This window comes from Uloborus diversus, chromosome 8 (genome assembly GCF_026930045.1).
Source record: "Uloborus diversus isolate 005 chromosome 8, Udiv.v.3.1, whole genome shotgun sequence".
In the NCBI taxonomy this organism is placed as follows: domain Eukaryota; kingdom Metazoa; phylum Arthropoda; class Arachnida; order Araneae; family Uloboridae; genus Uloborus; species Uloborus diversus.
This window is the reverse complement of record NC_072738.1, coordinates 33,025,267-33,049,874: the sequence shown is the minus strand read 5'-3', so window position 1 is coordinate 33,049,874 and position 24,608 is coordinate 33,025,267. Positions and strand designations below refer to the sequence as shown.

At 33.0% G+C, this 24,608-nt stretch overlaps 1 protein-coding gene across 1 annotated transcript in view; it reads right to left on the bottom strand.

Annotated features, from left to right (window-relative positions):
* The window catches only part of LOC129228007 (BAI1-associated protein 3-like), a 406,019-nt gene that overhangs the window by 144,559 nt on the left and 236,852 nt on the right, over positions 1-24,608 (bottom strand). Inside the window, exons 17-21 of the mRNA XM_054862634.1 lie at positions 19,688-19,739; positions 13,391-13,554; positions 13,147-13,270; positions 5,497-5,565; positions 4,222-4,296 (exon numbers count right to left, since the gene is read on the bottom strand). Coding sequence (XP_054718609.1) covers positions 4,222-4,296; positions 5,497-5,565; positions 13,147-13,270; positions 13,391-13,554; positions 19,688-19,739 — 484 coding nt within the window. The remainder of the gene's footprint in view (positions 1-4,221; positions 4,297-5,496; positions 5,566-13,146; positions 13,271-13,390; positions 13,555-19,687; positions 19,740-24,608) is intronic.

Genomic DNA, 24,608 nt, shown 5'->3' with positions numbered 1-24,608 from the left:
ATTGATATCATGCTCAACCTCTCATATATAAATTCAGTATATTTTTCATTGTTTATTTAATTACACTGACTCACGTAAACGATTACGAAACTCAACTTAGAACAAAAATAAGGCTTGTTTTCGTTTAATTTCACTTGTATACTACATTTTTGTATGAATCCTCGCATTACTTCTTGAGATATAGCAGTCACATAAAACGATAAAAATTATTCTGTGATCCATCCTTTTGGGATGACTGAAGTCAAAAATAAGTGAGCAACTCGCCCTTTAAGATATACCTGTAGACCAAATTTTATCTTAACCCTTGTACAGTAGACCCTCGTTTTACGCGGGGGTTATGTTCCACGGAAATGCTGCGTAAATCGAAACCGCGTAAATTGAGACCTAATATTAGTGTCAAAATAGGAATTAGGTTCCGTAGATTAAAAAAAATACTTCATTCTAGTGATGACTAATTGTATAATAAGTTTAATGTGTACTTATATCAATTTTTATGCACAATATGCATAAAGAAAACAAACTAATTTCGTGTTCTGTTTATGAAGAAGAGCTGACTATAATAGTTTTTTGGTAGTCATTAAGAATTTTTCCTCCAATTCTTTGCTTAGCATTAACTCATCCATGATCACTTGCGTCATTTCCATGATAGAATCTTCTTTCACTAGCAAATCAGAAAGATCATTCCTATTGTCTACGGATGGTTCGAAAATTTTCAATGTGAGCGTTTTTGGTTGTGTGTCACCGGAGTCGGTATCCGCGTTGGTTTTGACCTCCTTTGTCACTCCTAAAAGCTCTTCTTCCAGTGAGTTCTGAACTGTGCGAGTTTAATCACTTTACTTCTGATGGAAAAAGCTCTGGAACCAATCGCATAAAATGTCTCCAAGGACCCAAGTTCGATTATTAGCACGCCAAAATGCAGTTAGTTGCGTGTAATCTGCAATCTTTAGGAGCTTGGGTTTTGAAAGAGAGGAAAATGTTACCTGTTTGCATTGCCGCATCTGCGTAAAACCGAAACTCATCTGCGTAAATAAAATAAAGGTGTCAAATCTTCAACCGCGTATAATCGAAACAGCGTAAAATAAACCCGCTGAAAACGAGGGTCTACTGTATTACTTTTTGAGATATATCAATCACAGATAATAAAAAAGAAAGGAAAAAACATTCGATTGCTCCACCTTCTGGTGTTATTGAGCCCAAAATCTGTCCCCCTGCTGCTTCCTAACATTTTATTTGATTCCATTCATCATTTTTTGAGCAATGACAGTCACGCATATCGATGAAAACGTTCAGTTACTCCACTATCTTGAACGAATTGACGCAAAAAACCATGCAGCCCTAAATCATATATGGGTACTTGCGGGTATCGTTCGAATTCTTACTACAGGTTTTGACGTAGAATGTCCCCAAAAAATCGGTCACATACAAACGCACACTATTCTTGAAGAAAAGTTTAAAATAATTTAGCGAACGTCAGAACTGAACGCCGTCAGAACGTTTTACAGTTGGTAGATAGCGAGTCACAAGAAATAAGATAACGTAACGCTCGTATTCTATTTGTTTGCTGAAAAACAGCCGAGAAATGCGAATCAAAACGGAATAATCTTTTTAGAATTTATCATGAAACTCAGTTAGTCCAGTCCCATTTTTAACGAAGATTTATTCTGCAAATTTGGTGTTAAACATCATTTTTGTACATTTAAATTTTTCTTACCAACTGAATAAACGAATTTTGGATCTACGACATTTTGAACAGGCGACATTTTGGCCCGACGACATTTTGGACAGGCGACGTTTTAGCCCGGCGACATTTTGGACCGGCGACATTTTGGGCCGACGACATTTTGGACCGACGACATTTTGGACCGGCGACATTTTGGACAGGCGACATTTTGTCCCGGCGACATTTTGGATCGGCAATATTTTGTCCCAGCGACATTTTGGACCGGCGACATTTCGGCACGGCGACATTTTGGGCCGGCGACATTTTGGACCGGCGACATTTTGGGCCGACGACATTTTGGACCGGCGACATTTTGGACAGGCGACATTTTGTCCCGGCGACATTTTGGATCGGCAATATTTTGTCCCAGCGACATTTTGGACCGGCGACATTTCGGCCCGGCGACATTTTGGGCCGGCGACATTTTGGACCGGCGACATTTTGGACCAGCGACATTTTGGACAGGCGACATTTTGGACAGGCGACATTTTGGACCGGCGACATTTTGGCCCGGCGACATTTTGGAACGGCGACATTTTGGCCGCGACATTTTGTCCCGCGACATTTCGGTGGCGACATTTTGACCCCAAACCGTATGAAACACGTCAATATTGACGCCGTCAGTATAACATCAAAATCTGTCAAGGTTGATGCAAGAAATTTTGCTAGTAGGGATATAGTTTTCATTGGTATAAAATTTCAATGAAATTCTTTCACCATCGTATAATTTCCGGAACTAATGGTCGAGGTTCATTCAGGAGTTGTTTTAAGGCAATTCAATGGCATTTATATTGCTCCGATGTAACTTTACAGTGTGATGAGTTTTTTCCCCCGTTGCAGTCATGCAATCAGTAACTTTTTGTTTCTTTAGAACGTATTTGATTTTTGAAAGATGATTTAAGTAGACATAACTGAGGAAAAATTCTCCTGCATTGGTATTGCTCCGATGCAACGCTACAGTACGAGTATTTTTTTTACCCCCGTTTCAGTATGCAATTAGTAACTAACTTTTTGTTTCTTTAGTACTTGATTTTTGAAAGATGCTTTAAGTGGACGTGACAAGGAAAGAAAAAGTGCAAACAGATGGATATAAAATAGTTTGTCACCACCAGAGGCGGGAAAACACAAAAAACTACGTTCATAAAAAAAAAGAAAGAAAGAAAGAAAAAAACTATGCACAGAAAGACACAGGTAAAATTATATATAAGAAAATATTGACGAAGCATTACGTAAAATTGATGTATTTTTAGCTGGATTGTGCTGCCATCTAGTACACATCTAAACAATCTTATAATATGTGAAATATTAATTCAAATTTAAACTAGTTGCATATTGAAGCTCATATTACACAAACTAAGGAGACTTATTACTCAAATAGCAAATATTTTAAAGATTTTTTTCACATTCCATTGGTTCCTGCCTGAAATAAAGGCCTGCGCTAAACTACATTTCTTTACTGATGTGCTCACGCATTTATAAAATATAACGAATTGTTCAAAAATACATTGAAATAAAAGGAAATAAATATGACACCTGACACATAAGTAGGGGTGCGGTTCATTCAAAATGTACGGCATTATCAAAGTTTAAAATTATTTGAAAATCATCAAAAGCAAATAAGGGCTTTAGTGCTGCCATCTAGCCATGATATTAGAAAACATTTTAAATATTTTCGTAGTAATACACAGTAAAGCTGAGCTGCGGAGTCGGGGGCAAATGACCGACTCCGGCTCCGATTACAACTTTAAGAACTTTAGAGCTCAGATTCCGAATCTGACTCCTGTACACCCAGAACCAGTCCAACTCCGGATGGCCTCTGAGTGAAAATGACCGACGCCTACCCCGAGAATTTTAAATCTTCGACTCCCGATTCCGCTGCCCTGGTAAAAAGTAATTTGCATTAGTAATATCTGAATTTTTTGTATGACGAGTAACTGAAAAAAAAAAATCGTAAGAATATTAAAAAATACTTTGAGCTCTAGTGCCTTATTTATCATTTCGTTATTTTTTTAAAACAACTTCCTATAAATTTTGCAATTTAGTTATATTTTCCGTCTACAAGTCAAAAATACCAGGAAGCAATAAATATAATTTTCCTGGAAAAGCGAAAAAAAAAAGGGAAGGGGGGGGGCACATAAAATGATTAATTTAACATGACAAACAAAGTGAAAAGTGAAATGTGTATTTTCTTTTCATCTGAACTCTAAATTTTGACGTTTTTTTAACAGTTTTAAACAATTTTTTTAAAAATATTTTCTAACTTTGAAAGTTTGCCATTTGTGCTTTGATTTTCAAGTAGAATATATAAAAATAATATAAGAATAACTCATGGGGTATGACAGTACTTTACCCATTACAGTACTTTCTTAGAGATAAACATCTAGAAATATAAATTATTTGAAAAACTGCTAATTCCATATTATCGATTAATCGTTGCTTAATAGGATTGAATTATTTTTCGCTCGAAAACTAAAAATGCGGTTGTTGTAATTAAAAATCACCTCAATGACTTTCATCACAAAAGTAAATGCACCAGCTGCATCAGGCCATGACAACTGACGCCAGAACTCTTTTATCTGCAGGAGAGAAAAATACTTTTAGCTACTACTGCTACTATAAATAAATATCAAACACAAATTATGAAAGCAACAATAATTCCCTCTCCCTTGCTGTTGTAATTATATATATATATATATATATATATATATATATATATATATATATACAACAAATAAGAATTATGATTTCAAAATTAGACGGAAAATTTTACACATTTAAAATTTAAAATTATGCTTGCTTTTTTGAATGTAAGTGTTATGTTTTTAAATTAAAAGTAGAAATGCTCAAAAATGCTGAATGCGTTTACAAAAAATTAAATTGCTAAAATTAAAAACGGTAAAAATGTAAAAAGTGAAAAAAAAATTATAAAATACTTTCAAATAAAAATACTAAAATGGATTAAGTTTTTAAGAGGAAATATATAAATGCTTTTTTAAAAAGTGCTGATTTGTAAAAATGCTCTTTCGAAGCAATACAAAGTAAAAAAAAAAAAAGTTTGCTGTATAAATGAGGGTTATTTTTGACTGAAAAAGTGAATCAAGAATAGAACAATCAATAACATCCTTTCGTTAAAATTAATTATATTCTCGAAACCTGTATTCGAAATTATTGACTTATTTCATTTTATTAATTAATGAATTTATGTTTTCAGTATTAAACACGTTAGGGAAAAAAAAAAGAAACATACAGACATTAAAATGAGCAGTGGCTTTTATTTTAAATTCTGCGCAGAGCATCACAGAAGATAAGGAGTAAAGCTTTGTCAGTTTTTAAGCTGCTGATTAGCAGAATCGTGGTTGATTAAACATTACTCAAATTAATCATTTTGAATTGCTGCAGGAATATTAGTTGATTTCTAATTGAAATCATACACAGAAAAATTCATTAGAAATTGTTGTGAGCAAGGAGATGGGAGAATACTTTTTCTTAGTTTCTTTATTTATTCTAATAGCAGCACAATATTATAAAATATACTGTGACTTAGATGAACTGTGACTCTTAACTGAAAAGGAAGTTTTAACTAGGCATGTAATGGCATACATTAATGAAAGCGTTTAAAAAATATGTTAAAATTCTGACTTACATTTTATTTTCTATTTTATAATATTTTTAAAAAAATTCGTTATCTTTCAAAAAACAAGATTTTAATGTCATATTAATTTTATATATCATGATAAATGAAAAGCTGAATTATTTTTCTTCCAGTTGGTACTTACCTGAACGAAACAAGTGGCTGTATCAACTGCTGATGTACTATGCTTCACATAATTATCTAAAAACTCAACCTATAAAGAAGAAAAAATCCTTTAATATAGAATTGTGCTGCATACTGCATCATAAATAGTACACGATCACTAAACAACCAATAGTATTAGAGTATAAAACCATTCAATGTGTTACATTTTAAACGAGGGAGTGTAAAATATCTCGAAATGTAACGCTATACTGTAGAAATCTTCATATATATGTATATGATAGCGAATGATCGAGTAACGCTGACGTCATCAACAATGAAACTCGCGCCACGGCATGATAATTTGAAAATATTTTTTGGTAATGTTTGACATGCACGGAAAAGTTTTATTTTGCCAGGGCTGAACTGGATCAGGTAACTTAACTGTTTTATTGGTAAGACTGTCATTTTAGGAGAATGAAGAAACGAAAAAGCGGTCAACAATGAACGCGATCTACTGGAGTTTAGGGTTAATCCACTAGAGTTAGGGTTAAAATTTCAACCATCAAAATGTCACCAAACAGGCAGTTGCTTCGTTCAGAAAAATGTAGAAGCATTTTTCACCCGTCGGCGGGCGATTTTCTAGTATTTTCATATTTAACAAAAGTACTATCTCTGTCTTAAATTAAGCATTTGAATAATTTTGTACTAAGTACTGAAATTAATGATTTCCTGATTTCATTAGATAGTTTTCAGGGATTTCAGAGTGTTTTGCTATCAATCAATAGCATTTGATTACCAAGCACTCTCCTAAATCAGAACCAAATTAACTTCAAAAATCCAATATTTTCACACTCCTAAGCCACACCTCATTTTGCAAGGACTCCTCTGCCAGTAATCGCATGAAACTATCTTCTATCTACTGAAATGTGAATGCTTACACTGCAAAAAATCGAAACGTCTTTGATTATTTCTGTTGAACGATTCGGGATTTCACAGGTTTTCATCTGAAAACCTGGTTGCTGAATCTCGCTGATTTCCTCTGAAAATCAAGTATTTTTGCAAAAACGCTCCTTGAATTGCTAATTGAATTGTCTGCCAGAGTGCAGACTTTTCACTGTTGTGAAATATATTTTTAGCAACTAGTTTAAAGATTAATTCAGCGTATTTGTTAACTGTATCGGCAACAATTCGATTACGGCCCGTCCAGATTGATTAAGCTCCCAGTGAGAGTGAGCAAGTTTCTGGATTCCGTAACTTTGCAAGAATTGCAGGCAAAAGAGATGCTTGGTTCTTACCAGCAACCCTTTCTAAGCTTCGGCCATGGCTGCAATCATGCTTCTGAATCTTTCTTGGTAAATCAAAAAGGTGCCAACCAATTATTCAATTATTTTAAAACTTCCGAAGTTTTCTCTGACGGTTTCATAGACATGACTGATTTTAACCGGGGAGATCTCTAAATTTTTCAGAAAGATTCCAGGAGAGTTTTAGGATGGTTAGAGAATTTTAGAGGAAAACGTTCTTGTCCTTTGCAAGATGTGTTACTGGCAGAAATTGGGCAAATTAGCAGCACATTATTTTCCAGGAACGTTTGTAAACTGTTTTTACAGTGTAGTAAATTTTTCTTTCTGGCCTGCTGATAATACAGTCCTGACAAAATGAGGCGTGGATTAAGAGTGTGCAAAATCAAGATTTTTGAATTTAATTCGATGCTGATTTAAGTACGCATAATGCAAGTTACTGTTAGAAACTGATAGCATAGCACTCTGAAATCTATAAAAATGTTCAAGCAGAATCATTAAATCATCAGTGTAAATAATCAGCACAAAGTACTCAATTGAAGCAATTAATTTTGAGAAGGATTGGTATTTTAAATTTCAGAAAAAGTAGGGATATTTGTTATAGGCAGTCACACAAATCATGCTGGGTTTGACATCAGCAATAAATAGTAGACATCAGAAAATTCAGTACGGTATAACTGCTCATAAAATGATTAGCATTCGGCAGAATATAGCGTTGAATTTAAAATTATTCAATGTTTTAATGTTTAACTATGCAATACGAAATATGAATCGAACAAATACCTTTGTGATTGAGAGTAAAAAAAAAAAAAGATGTGTTTTATTTCATAAAATTTGCACGTGTTTTGGGGTTTCAAGAAACCTTTTCTTCAATGCAACAAAGTGTGAGCTTTAGGATGAAAAATTATCCTAGAAATGCAGCTGGGTGGAACACACCACTGTTTAAATAGTGGAAGTTAGAGATTAACAAAGGAAACGAAAAGAAAAGAAATTTAAAATCGAAATTTATTACATAATTTTATCAAAAAAAAATTAGTAATAAATTTTTAAAAATCCTGTAAATAATAAATATTGTCAAATTAATGAAAGCACGTCTAAAAAATAGCAGTACATTTACGGTCTAGAATAATTATGCACCCAAGCAATTCGATCGCAAAACAAGACAACAAAATAAAATAAGAAAATGTAAGGGCACATAACTCAACGCTCGTTACGAGCAGAAAGTATCCTGAAAGCTGAAATAACAAAGTAATAAAGAGAAATAGAATCAAAATAACCAAAACTTTTAGATAAAAAGTGAAAATGATAAGTAAAAAAATTAAAATAAGAAATAAAATCAAGAATTTAATACTGACATAATTGTTTTTATGTACGAATTTTGTTAATGAGCATAAAAACAGAGAAAACACGTAGGATAAAACAGGGAACATATACAATTCCAACGTCGACGGAGACAAGTAAAGAAGCATACAAAAAACCATAAAATTGAGAAAATACTGTAGTTTTTCAACAATATATATATATATATATATATATTCAAAATAAAGATACTTTTGCTTAAATTAGGAGGTGAAACAGACTTACAATTCTAATGAAAGCAAGTAGCGAAATATTTGGGAAATAAGGGATATTGGAAAGTCTTACACTTTCCACTTCGCTTCATTATTAATACATTTATTTCAAATACATAAATAAATAACAGAAAAGGATGACAAACTATTTATTTTAAGTAACACGGGAGATAAATTTCAAAGCATCAGCTGCGTTTAAAATTCTTAAAAAAGCTTTTAACCTAACTTCGCCATAAAAATGACTAAGCCAAAATGCCAACTTCAATCACATTTGTTTTTAACATAGCTACTGTGTTTAAAAGCATCATGCGTTAAATTTCAAGCATAGGAGGTCATTTTAGTCCCTGCAGCGTAGTATTTCTCCAATTCACACCATTTTTTATTCCTAGCAGAAGGTAATATTTTCAAATTACTTAATTTTTCTCCACGACTATTACCCCAACGATCCCAGCACATCTATTTCTCTGTTTTGGCGGCAAAAAAAAAAAAGAAAGAAAGAAAGAAAGAAAAGATAACTCTCTGCTGAAAAGTTGAGAATATTTGTATGTTTGTTTGCACTATCTCTTCGGACCGGACACGACTGCAACAAAGTCTCGTGCTAGCGCAATTAAAAGCATTGCATAACCGCAGAACCTGAGTAACAAAAGTTTTGTTGCCGTTTTTTTTCGAACTGAAACCGCCTAGTAAGGATGAAAACGCTTTAACTGATTGCGAAAAAGAAGCAGGCCAAAGCATTCATCTAAGCTGGTTAATTCGAATGCTGCTTTGCGTAAGCTTTTATGTAACTAGCTTGGAGTCATGAGATATAAACTCAGTCCCTCAACCACTTGTTTAGACAGTAAAACTCCATAAAAAAGCAACGTAAACTGAGGAAAATACATAAGGAATGATACTGAGGAAACTCTCCAATGTGAATGTGACATTATTGAATTGACTGCAAGTGACCTTCTACGTTATTTACAGTGGGGGAAGAAAACCTTACCTGGCAGCATTGTGAAGGCTACGTAGATCCTCAATCAGAGCATTAAGATGCTGCTAGATTAGGTTTGCGCCAAAAAGAGAAGAAGATTTTTCATTGTGAAAATAACTTGTCAACTCTCATATTACATAGCGATCAAATTTAATTGAGGGTCACATTATGTAAACAAATTTCATTAAATCACAAATAACCCTATTTTCTATTGCTTTGCCCGATACAAGCGTAGTGGGAAGAAATGCGATCATACCCAAACATAACATAGCGCAGAAACTAAAATGCAAAACACCAAATTATGCTTCTAGCAAATGCAGCATCTAGTAGAGAGCATATATTTATTGCAGAATATTTGAAAATAATAGCATTTTAAGAGATGAAAATAGTCAAATCAGTACTAAGGCATCTAATTGATTCTCTTGCTATCTAAGCCAGCTAAGCTGCACTATCTAATTATAGTTTATAGGGCTCACCTTCTGTAGAATTCGTATACCATTCATAAGCAATGATAACAGAAACAAAAATACAGTGAGACATTAAAGATACAACAATCGAAAACAATCAATACATTTCACTACTGCATTTTTAGTGGATACACACTTGAAAAGTAACAGCATAATTTGAGAAAAGCTTGAGATGCATACAAAAACTGCGTTATTATTTTAAGTTTTACATATATATGTGTCTGCATTAAAGGTTGCACCAATAAAATTTATTTGATGGGGGAAAAATCGCAGTAGTTCATATTTATTCTGTGAGGAGAATGCACCGTGGTTTCCAAACTTTTTCCTTTGTAAAAAGTAATAGTGAAAGATCCGACTTAGATTGACCTACCCTCATCGAGTTTCCGCAGAAGTTATGTATAAAAATGTTGCTAAAATATTACAGACACGATGGTAAAGGGCGGTAAAAGCAAAAGTGTGCAAATTATATGTTTTTTTTCGATTTGAAGTTTGAATATTTGAGTAATTTTGCAAATTTTCTGCAGTTATCCTCATATTAAAGAAGAAATTTTGCAAAAATCTGCAAATTTCTTCCAATTTCGTAAACGGATTACAATCTTTTCTCAGCGAAACAGTCGAGCTTTGAGCCGAATAAGCGTCATTTGCGAGACATTGAAATCTACTTCTTACTTGCAGATTTCTGAAAAATTTTTTGAATTTGAAGATACCGACAGAAAATCTGTAAAATTACTGAATTATTGAAATTTCAAATGTAGTCGCCCATATAATTTGTACACTTTAGCGTAGATAGCTCGTAGCGTTTTAGCGTATACCATCGTGTTTGAATTTTTTTTTTTTCTATATTTTTTGTGCATAACTGTTAAGAAAACTCAATGAGTGTAGGTCAACTTAAGTGGGATCTTAGATTATTGAGAAAAAACATCATTTTGAAGAAAAACTTTTCCCTGTTGCATAAGCTTATTACAATAAGCGAAACCTTGTGCAAAGCATCCAAGTGCAAACATTAATACATTCAAACTACATACAAATATAAATACAGCGTTAATTAAAATTAAAAAAAAACTCAGCTGTTTCTCTTAATGTAGCACACGTCAGGTTAAGAGAACTTTTTATAGGGACATTTTTAGAGTAAAGAATTCCAAATTATAGCTTAATATCTGACGTTTTCAATTTTGCATCAGGTTCCGCATTTAATCGGCAGATGTATTTATCTTTCAGGGAAATAAGTACGTGCTGAAAACCTATTTCACACAAAACCACCGCACAAATTTAAATTTTTTTTTTCTGATGCAACAGTACAATTTTTAAACTCTGTGACAGAAGTCAAAAGTTTTGTTTAAAAGTACCTTTCGGATAACTGTCAAAGAAAATTTAAATGCGTTTTTACTTTCCAGTAAAGTTAAAGAGGTCTTTAAATTAAATTTTCGAAAAAACTTACGTATCATTTCTTTTTTTTTATAGGAAAATATTGCATCTACAAGGGAAATAACCATCGAAAGATTACTAAAGATGTTTCAGACGTTCATATCTTAGAGCAGGAATTAGTAAATGGAGGAAGCAAGTCCAATCATTGGCTTAGCAAAAGCTGAGGATAAGATTCCATGTCACATGACTCAACAACGACGAATGATTGACACATTTTGCATTAAACAAGCGAAAGAAACCTTATTTGTTCCAATGCTTTGCTTTAAAATCTATCGCGTGATTTGGGGTCTTAGGTTCAAGAAAGAAAGTCCTCACTCCCTATTTAATCTCTTCTCAATGGTTCATATATCTTTCTCGTACACTAATAAGCAAGTTTGATCGAATTTTCTGATAAAATTATTAACTAAGGAAGCTAAAGCAATTTACTGAACCATCTAGTTATAATTTTAGTTATAATTAATAATAACATTATAACCTTCAGAATAAAAGCGGTGCAGCCCCACGACTTGAAACGACAGAATACATTCTTCTAATTTAAAAAATATAGCAGCTAAGTCTCATGCTGATTAAAAAAAAGGTTAAAAATCTCATTGATTGTTTTAAGGCTTTAATTTATGAGAATATATAGACAAATTTGCCATCAATAGGTGCTATCTCGGCATAATGACTGAGGTGTTGACGTTGAAGATTATGTATGCATACTACACTCACTGCCCGATGAATTAGAAACCCAAGATCAATATTTTATTGAACCCCCTTTTGCACGGATAGCTGCTCTGATTCGTATACTGGCGTGCTAAGCACAAAAGTCGTATCTGCACTTTTTGTCAAAATTGAGTTATTGTCACCAGGTGGTTCTTTACCACATATTATACCCAAATACAATGTTTTATGGACGTTTGTCGATGGGAAATATTTTTTTTTTTTAAATCTGAAAAAGTTTCATCTGAATCAAATGCATGGAGGCACACAACGTTAAAGGGTAAATTCTCATTTTGAACTCAGCTGCAGATACCACCTTTGCGCTTAGCACGGCAGTATAGGCATCGAGTCTACAAGCTTCTGGAGAGAGTTTACATACAGAGCATACCATGCATTGGCCATGCCGCTTTTTATATCTTTTAAATTAGATGGAAGAGGAGAGTGCTGTCAGTTGCATCTTTCGACCATATCCCACACATTTTCTATGGGCTTAAGATCCGGGACATGCGGTGGTCAGGGAAAGTGTTGGAAGTCAGACTCAGCTCAACGAAACAATTTTCAACACGTCTGACATCATGTATATAGTTGCATTATCGTCTATGAAGTATCCGTCGCCATCAGGATAAAAATGCAACATTGCAGAATGCACCTGATCTCTCAGTATATCTAGGTATCGCACGGCTGTTTGTTTACCCTCGAGAAACACCAGGGCATCACTTCCATGCCAGCAGAACATGCTCCATATCATGATACTCCCTCCAAACAGTTGCAGAATGCGACTAAGGCAAGATATTTTTTTCAAATCAATTTTGGCCAGCGAGTATACTTGTTAGTTAGTAAACATGTTTACAATTTAATTAAGAGAATAAAATTAACATAATAAATATGCATTTTCAGCTGATAAGATGTGTTTCATTATTTTCATAATTTAGGTTGAATAATTTCAGTTCTTGATATTAAAGTTTCAAATTTGTTTTACAAAAGTATTGTTCTTCAAAAATATTAATCATTACTTTTCGAACTTTTCATTTTGTTTTACAACATCCTCTTTTTTGCAGCTAAGGAGAAAACATGTTTAAAAGATTATGTTCTTTACCTATGTATAATACAGGAGCGTTAACTTTTAGTACTAAAAACACCATGTAATTAAATTAAAACTTTATGCAAACATTGTATGTTGCCATAAACAATGCTAGTGAAGTTAAAACTCGTTTTGTAATGGATGAGAAGATATGCGTTAAATATAATCTCTTTTACCTTGTCTAATTCCACTGCTTTCCGCAATCTTATCTGAGATTTTGATTTCGCTACAACAAACCAATGGTTTACTGCATCCTTAAACCACAAATGATAGTTAACCATGGTCAAATTTTTCTTTTCCCTATTAAAGAAGAAAACAAAAAACAATGTACGTATAATAATTTTGAGCACGCCATTGATGTTTAAAGAGAAAAAAAACATCTTAATAAAACACTTAGCTTAATCAAATCATATTACTTACTCTAACGGAATATTTTCCTTGAACTTGATGAATTCTTGAAGAGCCATGTACAGTTCAAACATTGCAGTGGCAGTAACCATATATTCTGATTCAGGACTGTCATCCATATCCATCCCAACAGTACTACAAGCTTCTTGAATCCGGCAGCCTAACACATCACCAACCTGTTTTGTAATATTGGTAACATTACATTTAGAAATTAATTTGGGAATCCTTTTGTTGCAAAGATTTTAAAAACACTGCTAGTATTTTGAAACAAAATGCAATTAATCAACAGGCACTATTAAATAAATAAAGTATTTTTAATTGTTTGATTATATTGCGGATCGGAATTTGTACTTGGAATTCAAATAAACTGTTGGAGGAGCTGCAGTATCAACCCAATGGCTGCTGAAAAAGGGAAAAAAAAATAAACACCCACCAACCAGAGTTGGGCAAATTTTAATTGCATTGACAATTAAAGATTAACAATTGATTAATTGGAAAACGTAACCACAACAACTAACAATTGATCAATTGTAATTGTGGAAAATTACAATTAACAATTAATTAATTGTTAATTGTAGTTTACTACAATTAACAATTGTCGATTGTTCTGGGAATTTTAATTAAAACTAACTCAGAAAAAAAAATACTGGTTTTGTACAATATATTCTACAGACGACAGGTCTACCTGGAACGTGGACGCTAAACGGGTACCATATTACTACCTAATTATTTAAATACACATGTTAGCAACAAATAAAATACCAATAAAATATCAGTAACTTTCAGTAACTTACCGCCCAATAGCCTAGGCTAAAGCAGAAATATATGACATACTCGACTTGAAACGAACCATTGCTTCGGTCACTCGTCTGGTCTGCGCTAATTCTACATTAGCTACCAGTTTGTTTGGCTCTTGGCTTCCTTAAGAGGTTTTCCATCTATAGCTCAGTCACTTTCCTATGCCGGGCTAATAAGTGCTAATAAGCATGAAACTGCAGTCCTCGGCTGGAAATGATTGAGCTGGCGGTGTATTTCATGATCAGTAACTTTATTACGAGCAATAAATTATTAACTGCAGCATATGATTTTTCTCAAAAAATCTTATGGCTCCAGCAAAATATCCTCAAAAAAGGTATATTTCAATAAAAAATTGTGTCCGTACTAGTAAAAGTCCGAAAAACATCCGAGGAAAATTACAGAAAGGCATCTTAATTACACGATTTAAAAAATAAATAAATAAAAAGAGCGGTCTCTTAGATTTCCCCTGTTATGTTCTTTCTGATTTCCCCTGTTACAGGTTAAACTATAATACAATGTAAAGTCAGAACAAACAAGTGCTTCTACTTACGTTGTTTGTTCTGACTTTACTATTCAGCACAAAGGTATTTATTTATCTTATTATAATACAATGATTTGCACAATTTTAAAACACTTAATTAAAACACAAACATTTACGTGTGGAAAAAACTTGCCAAGACGAGAATAGTTCACGCGGCGAGCGAGCAATCAACACTGAACGAAAATAGGAATTCGAATAATACTTTGAACTCTGTGCGCTGTGCTGTACCTATTGATACATTAATTGTTAGTTTTGATTGTTTCATAAAACAATTAAAAAAATTAATTGCAATTATTTTAATTGTGAAAAGCGATTAACGTACATTAATCTAATTAAATTAATTGAAAAGAACAATTAATAGTTTAATTGCAATTAATTTAATTGCAATTACTTTTTTAATCAATTAGCAAGTCAATTGAAAAAATAATTGATTAATGCCCAACACTGCCACCAACTTATTCCAATGTCCCCTTCTTAATACTAAATGCCTATTGCATTTGCCTCAAAAAGTGAATTGCCCATATATGATAATAATTTGGAAAACAGCGGCCATTGAGCGAAAGCGTTGATATGGCGATGGATCCAAAAAAATTAAAATTTAATTGTTAATGAGGAAATTTCTAAATTTAAATTTAAAAATTAACCGATTGTTAATTTCTTTGCTATTATTTTCGAATATCTCCAATAGATGGCACTAGTCTCTGACAGTTTTGAGTTCTTTTTTGCTCTATGTTAAAAGTAGTGTTAAAAGCTAGAAAGCGATAAACATTTAGTATTAATGGGACGTTGCTTTTCCCTGTCAAATGAGATCTGCCTTCTCCTTGCAAAATTGAAATATTTTTTTTCTTTGACTAATTTCTTAGATTGCTGCAAGGAGGTGTATCATAGTTTTAGCACTGAAAATTGGCAATTTGCTATTTGTAGACCTAATTTAATCTCCAGAGGTTGCATCTATTTCTTATCAAGCGGCAGCACTATCGATAACGAAGTTACAACTTTGAAGCCCAGTTTTCCACCAGATAAAGGCTCCTCTCCAGGGCTATACCGATGTGACATTTAACCAGGAATTTAATTTAGCTAAGAGTAGCCAAGCCAAATAGATTCTTACGGGATCATCATTCAAATTAATGCTTCCAGAAAATACACAGACTGAAGCTGAGTTTGAAACTGCGTGCTTATGCACAAGAGGCCTACGTTAACCACTATGCCATTTTGTCGGAAGCTTTTAAATGAAGCATATGAGAACAACTTTAATCCATTTTCATATACTTGTGCTGTGTTGCTTTTTTTTTGGTAAAATTCACTTAAGACAGTAATTTAACATAGGTTATTAACCCCCCCCCCTGTCGCGTGGTCCCATTTAAATCGATGAATATGATATCAGGTTTCGAAGCAAGCGGTCATTAGTCGTATTTTTCGCAACCAAAAATTTTAGTTTGACGACCACTATTTGAACTCCAAAAGTTATTTTTGACATCAAAATTTTCCCCCAAAATTAATTTAATGGTCGTAATTCTGCGCTGAGTTATTATTTTTTTGCTATAATTAAACAGCGTGGTCCCGTTTAACCTGCAAGACCTTTATTTTCAATACAGTTAGTTATAGATGCATACTTCCATATGCAAAAATGGTCTAAGTAAAAGCAGTTGTAGTAAAAATGTGACTGGCTACTTATTTTTTTGTCGAAAGAAAAAAAATAATGTTTTACCCATCAAGTTGTTAGTAATTTTTATGTTTTACTTCATATTCTTATAATATTCATATGTTAACTAAGTGAAAAGCGTAATTTCAAATTGGGATAGTAATTTTTTATTTCAAACAAAGGATCAAAAACTGTCATTAGAAGAATCTACATTTCAGTTTACGATTTTTTTTCTAAACAAAATATTACTCCATTGTAGTCTGAAATCTTAAACCTGATATTTATATTTTCGCTTACATCATGCTTTAGTTTTCTGACCGGGGCCAAAGCTTTGAAAAAAAAAAAAAAAAACTTACGATTAAAAGAAATAATTTAGCCACGGGTTGCATCAATTTTTCGTAACAGCAATTAGCGTTCCCATCTCACTTATTTTATTGCTTCATATTCTCTTACTCATTCTTCTGGTTACCAGTCGAACGCTCTGTCGGTCACACAGTGCAAGTTAAACTTATAAATTTAACCGAAAACCTCAGTCCGGTGCTTTAAAACATTGTTTTTTTTGACAGAAAAAAAGAAACAGTTTTTAGACCGTGGGTCTATTTTTCGTCATTAGCCTTCACGATAAGCTTTAAAATGAGGTGTAAATCAAAGAGATCGATCAAGCATTGAGGAAGATCTCGCTTAGGAACTAAAAGGAGGCTACAGAAATAACATATAAGGATAAGAAGTAAACAAACAATTTTGTGCTTAAAAGTATAAACATAAAAAACAACGTTATAAAAAAAGCTAAATTTTGTTCAAAATCATAGACCCGTATTTTGAGGTTACTAAGATGCCATTTTTCAATGCAAAAAGACGTGAGTTTAAAGCTGAAAAACATCTGACAAGGGGATGTAGCTGTTTTACCAACATTGTTGTTTCTAACTTTATATTGTTAAACATATCACCAAAATTTTAAGCCATGCAAATCAAAAATGAATAACTGCAGTCCTGCAAATTAAAGTCCTGAATCGTAGAACGAGGTAACGACTCGTCTGCCATCTTGGGGCTAAATGTTGCTTTCTTCCAATATCTACCATGGTGAAGTAGCGTGATATTCTTCTTGATTGTGGTTTCTTATTAACTCTATGTCAATCCATAATTAAGATGCTTTCTTCCTATGTCTGACATGGTGAAGTAGCGTGTTTTGCCTCTTGATTGTGGTTTCTTATAAGCTCCATGTCAATCTACAATCAAGCAGCAAAAAACGCTACTTCCTTTTAGCAGACATAGGAGGAAAGTGGCTGTTAACTCCAAGATGGCGAATATGTGGCCATTTAAGTTACGATCTAGGGCTTTAGTGCAACTAACATAAAGTCAGCAGCAACCTAACTTTTCATAAAAACAAAAATGAACAACTGTGTCGTGTAACTTTAAGTCCTGAATCATAGAACTTGATTTGCTTCTTGATCGTGGTTTCTTGTTAACTTCCTGTTAATCCGCAATCAAGAAGCAAATCACGCTACTTCACCATAGCAGACATAGGAAGAAAGTGGCATGATTTATAACCAAGCTGGCGGACGTGTAGTTACTTAAAATACGATCTAGAGAACCAGTAGTGCAACTAAGATAAAGTCAGCAGCAACCAAACTTCTCAAAAAAAAAAGAAAAGAAAAAAAAAAAATAAATGGCAGCAAATATTTAGACGAATCAAAGTTAAACGAAAAAGAAGGCAGTTCAGATTAAAAACAAGTGGGACTAAATTTGAAATCTTGCTGAATAGAGTTTAAACTAAAATCAAAATTGGTGCAGTTTTTAGTCTTGAGATCTTACGTTATATCTGGGCTAAAAAAAGGGAGAAAGACTGACCGAGTAGCATACATCAGCTTGAAGTTTCCTGGTAAGTTCGTCCGACAGCTTGTAAAGAAAAGCGCAATTCAGAAATATTTCTTAATCAAAAATTCATCTGTGTTTGAGCAAAATAGTAAGTTACGGACATTTTGTTCAAGTCACCAACGTTATCAAAGCATTTTCTTGCATTTTATACACTAGTAAAACCTAAGGCAAAGACCCCAAGTCACCTGATAAGTTTTGCGTGAAATTAGCGAAAGAAACCTGATTTCTTCAAATGCTTTGCTTTAAAATCCACCACGTGACTTGTGGTCTTTGCTTCACGAATGAAAGTCTTCACTTCCTCTTATTCTATGTCTTCACAATGATACTTACCCTTTTCTAAAAAAATTTCAACTAACCATTTTGCATCACGAATGGCATAACTGTCATCATTACCATCCTCATGACAGTGTATCCATGGGAATTGTAAAAAAGGAATTTTTAATTAAATGATAATTTTTGTTGTTGGAATGGTGCGTGGAAGAGTGAGAAATTGGGAGAGGAAAAAATAGGAAAAGGGATGCAGCAAAATTGTCCTAATTTTAAACAGAAATGAAAGCAAAGTTTAATTTTGGGAGTTGATTGAAACTTTTAAACCACTCTTTAACTACGAGCGATCAAATTTTTCTTTTTTCTGTTTGCTGGCACAGGAACCTGTCCAGATGAATACAATAAATTTAAGGGAAAACAAAATTATAACTATCATGAAAAACGTTTTATTAGAGATAGCAAATTAGCATTTAAGTGAATCTGAGTGAAAAAACATGGATCATATACGTAAAATCTTTCAATAAATTTTAACGATTTGCGAAATAAAGAATACTATCCATTAAAATTGCTGTAAAAGAAGATCATTGATATGCCTAAAAACTTCATATCAGATTTGAATTCATTCTAACAAGGTATGGATTTCCAATAAAATCCAATTACCTTAACTAAGGTAAAATATAACACAAGACAAAATTTTCTCGTATAAATTTATGAGCTTGTACTTTAATTAAGGTTAAAGGAATGTTTTCTGAATAATATTTTTTCTGGAAGTAAAAGCAATATGTTTATATTCATTTCTTTACGAGCATCCGATAGAAATTCAGGAAGAAAGAATTTAGGGAGTAGTTTAATAGTTTTTTCTTTTTTTCGCTTTGTAAACTTTTTTTGCATGTTTCAGATTACATCATTTTTTTAAACACCAAATATATTTAAGACAGGCTTACTGGTCAAAGTTGCCTCTAAATATTATTTTGTATCAAAGTTAAAATGAGGTGCGCTTTCAAAACAAAATGTAGAGAGGGAAATCTGGGGAAAATGCATATAATATCAAGATTTAATAAAATTTTAGAATATTATCACTATTATGCGTGACGTTAGCAGTTATTTAATGAATGTAAAGCAAGTTCATTATCAACACTGAAAAATTAAAAAAAAAAAATGTATTACTTCGATTGGTATACCTTACCATTTTTTCCAGTTGCTTGTAGATCACGACTGAATACGACACGCCCGACACACTATAAAAAAAAGAGAAATAGTAACAACAGATACTAAACAACAGACAAAAACTGCATAATAAATCATCGAAAATATGTCAATTAAGAAATATTGACCTGAAAAGTATTATAAGATCAATCCTACAGCATGTATGAATGGTTGCAAGTATTTATTTTCTAAAAGTTGCCTAACCTTAGACTTGTTACAAAATGATTTGTTTGCTAAAGGTTTATACAGCAAAATGCGTCGTCAAACTGAGTTTGTAGTTTGCAATAGGGAAGTTTTCGATTTTTCGATTTTATTTTTATATGATAGAGTAACATGTATGAACCATAGGTGAAAAAAATTTTGCGATACGATAAGTAGTTTTTTTAAATTAATTTTTAAAGTTCAAGCGCTTGTGACGTCAAATGGCATAGGAAGTGACGTCATGCGCTCTTCCGATAGGGGAGAAGCCGAAGGTCACGCATTCGACTTCGAAGATGAAAAGTAAAAGGCTTATCTCCTCGCATTTAACTCCTCGCGTTTCTGGAACATTAAACCTCTCATCCTCTCGGGAATATTCGAATATCATCATTGATGTTACGTGAGGAAGATTAGTTAGATTGTGCTTTAACGAATCCGGTCTCCATAGTGTGTTCAAAAGGATTATTGAATTTCTAAAAAATAAAAATATCAGCGCGCTCAAAATGTCCCTAGCGAAAACAAGGGATCTTCGGCGGAAGGCTGCCCATTCGCGCCCTGTGACGTAGGCTCGTGACGTTTCAGAAGAGCGCACTTTTGCGCGTGGATTTTTAAAAATTCATTAAAATTCAACCACGGTGTTTTAAAATTCGGCGATGGTGAATTTTTTAGTTTTGAGGGTCAATTAACAATATCCAATAGCCAAAATATGAACATTTAATAGGTTGCAACTCCCCTATTCCAACACAGTTTTTATTTTAAACCATGGACTTACATTACCTTACTATGTAAAATGATTCTAGTAAAGTACTACATTGATTTTTAATCAAATAGGTCTCTGTGCTGATTATTTTTTAAGATATGTATTGAAATAGAATAGCGAGGTTTAATTAGACACAAAAACTTGCTAAAAAGCAGAAGTGTTAAATCGTGATGAAAAATGGGTAGCAAGTTAATTTATAACCTCATTTATAACTTTATGCAATTTCATAATTTTTAATTCGATGATTGAAAGTTAGTGTCTTCTATGAAATGAACATGATAATATAAGGACAGTTTAAATTGAAGATGGATATTATAGAGAAAAATAATACGCATATTGCTACTCAAAAAAAAAAAAAAAAAATGAGATTCCCTATAAATCCATCTTCAAATCAAATTACACGTTTTTCTAAGTCTGTTGTCCTAAACATTTTTTTTTTTTTAGGCAAAAAAAAGTGATAAAACTCAAAATTTTTGAAAAACGTACTAATTATTGGTTTAAAATCTAAATCTTCTTACAACAAATCGCACAAAGTTAGTTTACCGTAAACGCGGGCTACTTTGGCCCTAGGTTCCTCCTTTGGCTTAAATTGAGAAAAAGATACAACGTTCCCTGCCAACCTGCAGGAAGCAATTTTTAAACATATTTGGACAGAATCCATTAGAAAGCAGCCTCAAGGACTCAATAATGTATACCAAGCAGTTGCTAGCTCTAAACAAGGAGCAACATTACTGGTTTTGTGCTAACATGTGTTTTTATAACCTCTTAGACTTTTACATGTAGAAGCAGTTTTATATCAGCTAAGAGTTTGTTAAGTACCTATTTATAAACACTATTCAATACTTTATGTAGTAGCATAGTTGTACTCCTCATTTCTGTTAAGGTTTCATTTAAAATTTCACAATTACAACATATCTCCTCAAATTAAAATTACGACCAACTTTGGCCCAGCAATAAAAACTTGAAAAAAAAAAGAAAAAAAAAACATCAGAGAGATTTGGAAAAGAAAAGCTAAAAGTATATCGCTTAGATGGAAAAACACGAGGAGAAACCAGGAATTGTTATCAACGGGCTAAGAGAGCGATTACAGACTCAACTCCTCAAGGCTCAGTTGCATGGCTTTTGTCATGGAACATGAACTAAAAGTTGCAGGAGGTTGAGAAAACGATGACCTAGTTACATCCACTTACAAATTTTGTTAAATTTGTTGGAAAGATTCTGAAATTTTGTTATAGTAGAATGGAATGAGTTCAAGTTTCCAGGGATAGCTGTTTATGCGGGCAAGAAGGAACTAATGTTGAGAGCATGAAACAGACTAAAAAGTTTTCGAAGTGACCTAACATGTAAGATCCTTTGTTTTACGAATGGTATTATCTTAGTGAAATCAATAAATCTCCAAAATTGATGAAAAGGAGACTGTGCTTCGTCGGTATTTTCTGAAACAATAACTAGATACACACACATTTTCAAAAAAAAAAAGCTTTAATTTTTCTTAAAACAATTATGTGTGACTCTTCTTCTTCTTCGGCACTACAGCCTAGGGCAGGCCAAAACCGTCTCAATCAGTTTCCTCCATCCCGCCCTGTCAGAAACAGATTTCCTCCATCCACTGAGGCCAACAATTTTTAAGTCTTTTTCGGCACAATCGAGCCATCTGGTTGGTGGGCGGCACCTCTTGCGCGCACCATCTGGAATTGTGAAGGTGACTTTATGGGTTGGGTCCCTACTACCTAGTCTAAAAAGATGCCTCAGCCATCTGATGCGATTGGCTTTAATAAAGTGGATAATATCTATCTGTTTATAGAATTTTTTATATATATCAAAATTATAGAGAGTGCGCCATCTGTTGTTTTCCTGGACAGCACCAAAAATTCTTCTCAAAATTGTCCTTTCAAAAACCATCAATCTATTTTCTTCTGCTTCAGTTAAAGCCCAACACTCACTTCCATAAGTTAGTCTTTAGTTAGTCTTAGTTTAGTTAGTTTAGTTAGTAAAGGGTCTTGTATATGTTTATTTTTGTACTTTCGCGAAGAAGTTTACTTTTTATGTGTGACTCTAACTTCTCAAAAAATGTATTTTTCTTTCAAATAAATAGTTTTTCTTATGAACACACTTCTTTCTTTGGATCTAGTTCGTTCTACAACGATATTAAATAGGGAAAACTACTTTGGACCAAAGTAACCCAAACATGAGGGTAACATTCGCTCCAATAAAAACCAATTAAAAATGGTAATCATACTTCGAAACAAAGTGATCAGTATTCAAATGAAGAGAAGTCTAGATGTGTAAAATATGTTTCCACAACTTGGAAATATGAATAGTGACAAAATTATTCTGTGAGACAAAATTAGAAAATTTCCGAAATCCTGGTCAAGTAGTTCGCATTCACGGTATATAACTGGTGCGTGGTATCGCAAAAACAAAAACGATAATCAAAGATACATTTTTAAATTTGTAGAAGAATTATTTTATAAGTACGCATTATTAATTTAGACAACAAAGCTAACCATTAAACATTCCACCATCACTTTTTTGAGCGTTTATTTGAGACTAAAGCACTTAAAATCACTATTACTTAAAGTCTTGATTTTCATCAATTCTGTTTTTTTTTTTTTTAACTTTTTTGAGTTTCCCTTGCCGTGGTGTGACATCTTGGGTACTTTTGTTGAGTTTGCTAAATTAGGAAAATGAGTAAAAGCACTGGAGTTCAAGCAAATCTCCTGTAAATACTTGCCGACTTATCGGCCACTTTAATGATATATTTACATTTGTTTGTGGCAGCATTAGCTCAGAATTCATTCAGAAATTCGCCACTATTGACATTGAATTGAGCGCAGTTTAGAGAAAAATGTGTGGAAAAGCATAATATGACATCTAAATGGGGGCGACAAATCAATTTTTTTCAGGCGAAAAATTTGCCATTTTTTTTGAACGATAATAATAATAATCCACTTGCGTAGTTATTTACAATTTTTCCCTTGTATGAAAGGGAAACTAAAAGTCCCGACACCAGGCCCGGATCCATAAATTTTTGGCACCCTGGAAAAAGTCATCAGGACCTCTAACCATCCACTGAATTTCCCCCTCCCCCACCAAAAAAAAACTTTTTTTTTTTTAACGAGCGATTGTTAATTACATAAAAGAGCTCAAAAATATTTTTATGATGAGTGTTAAAGGGATTAATCAAAAGATCAATTAAAAGATTGAAAAAAAAATAAAAGAAGAGATGTAATGTAAAGATTAGAAAAAATAAATAAATAAATGAAGAAAGAAAGAAAGAAAGAAAAAGAGAGAGAGAGAAAAAGGTCCTAGCTTTTCATGTTTAGATCAACAAAATATTTTTTCGCCAATTACGATGATATAGACGCTATGCTAGCAGTCATAGCGCAATTTTTTTGAGCGCGAATCATCTGCAGACAAGAAAACCGTATCTAAATTCATCGAGTTGTTAAAAGGATTTGCAAGATATATTATGATTCAGCAATCTAGTTTCTTCAGTTAATACAAATCCTAAAAGTAACCATCACAGAAAATTTAACATAGAAAATACGAGCTCGAAGAGTACAATTTAGTATGCACTACTTAAGAAACGACATTCACAAATGAGAAAATATCATTTCTTAAGTAAAGTTGCAGATAGTTACTAAATTACACTCTTGATATTGAAATATTAATGTCGAGAACTAAGATAAACGAGTAGTTAATGTGGTTCAAGGTTCATTGCCCAATTAAGTTAAATCAGTGAATTACTTCGATGTAAATTAACATTTATTATTTAGCGTGAATTACTTTTATGTGTAATCATTCAATAGTTTGTGTTGGAAATTACGGAAAACATGAAGTCAATCCTAAAAGTTATTCACTTATTTGTTTAAAATGAACGTCAACTAAATTTCATATTTCATGCTTTTGAATATTTACTCTCACTAGAAACTTTTTAACA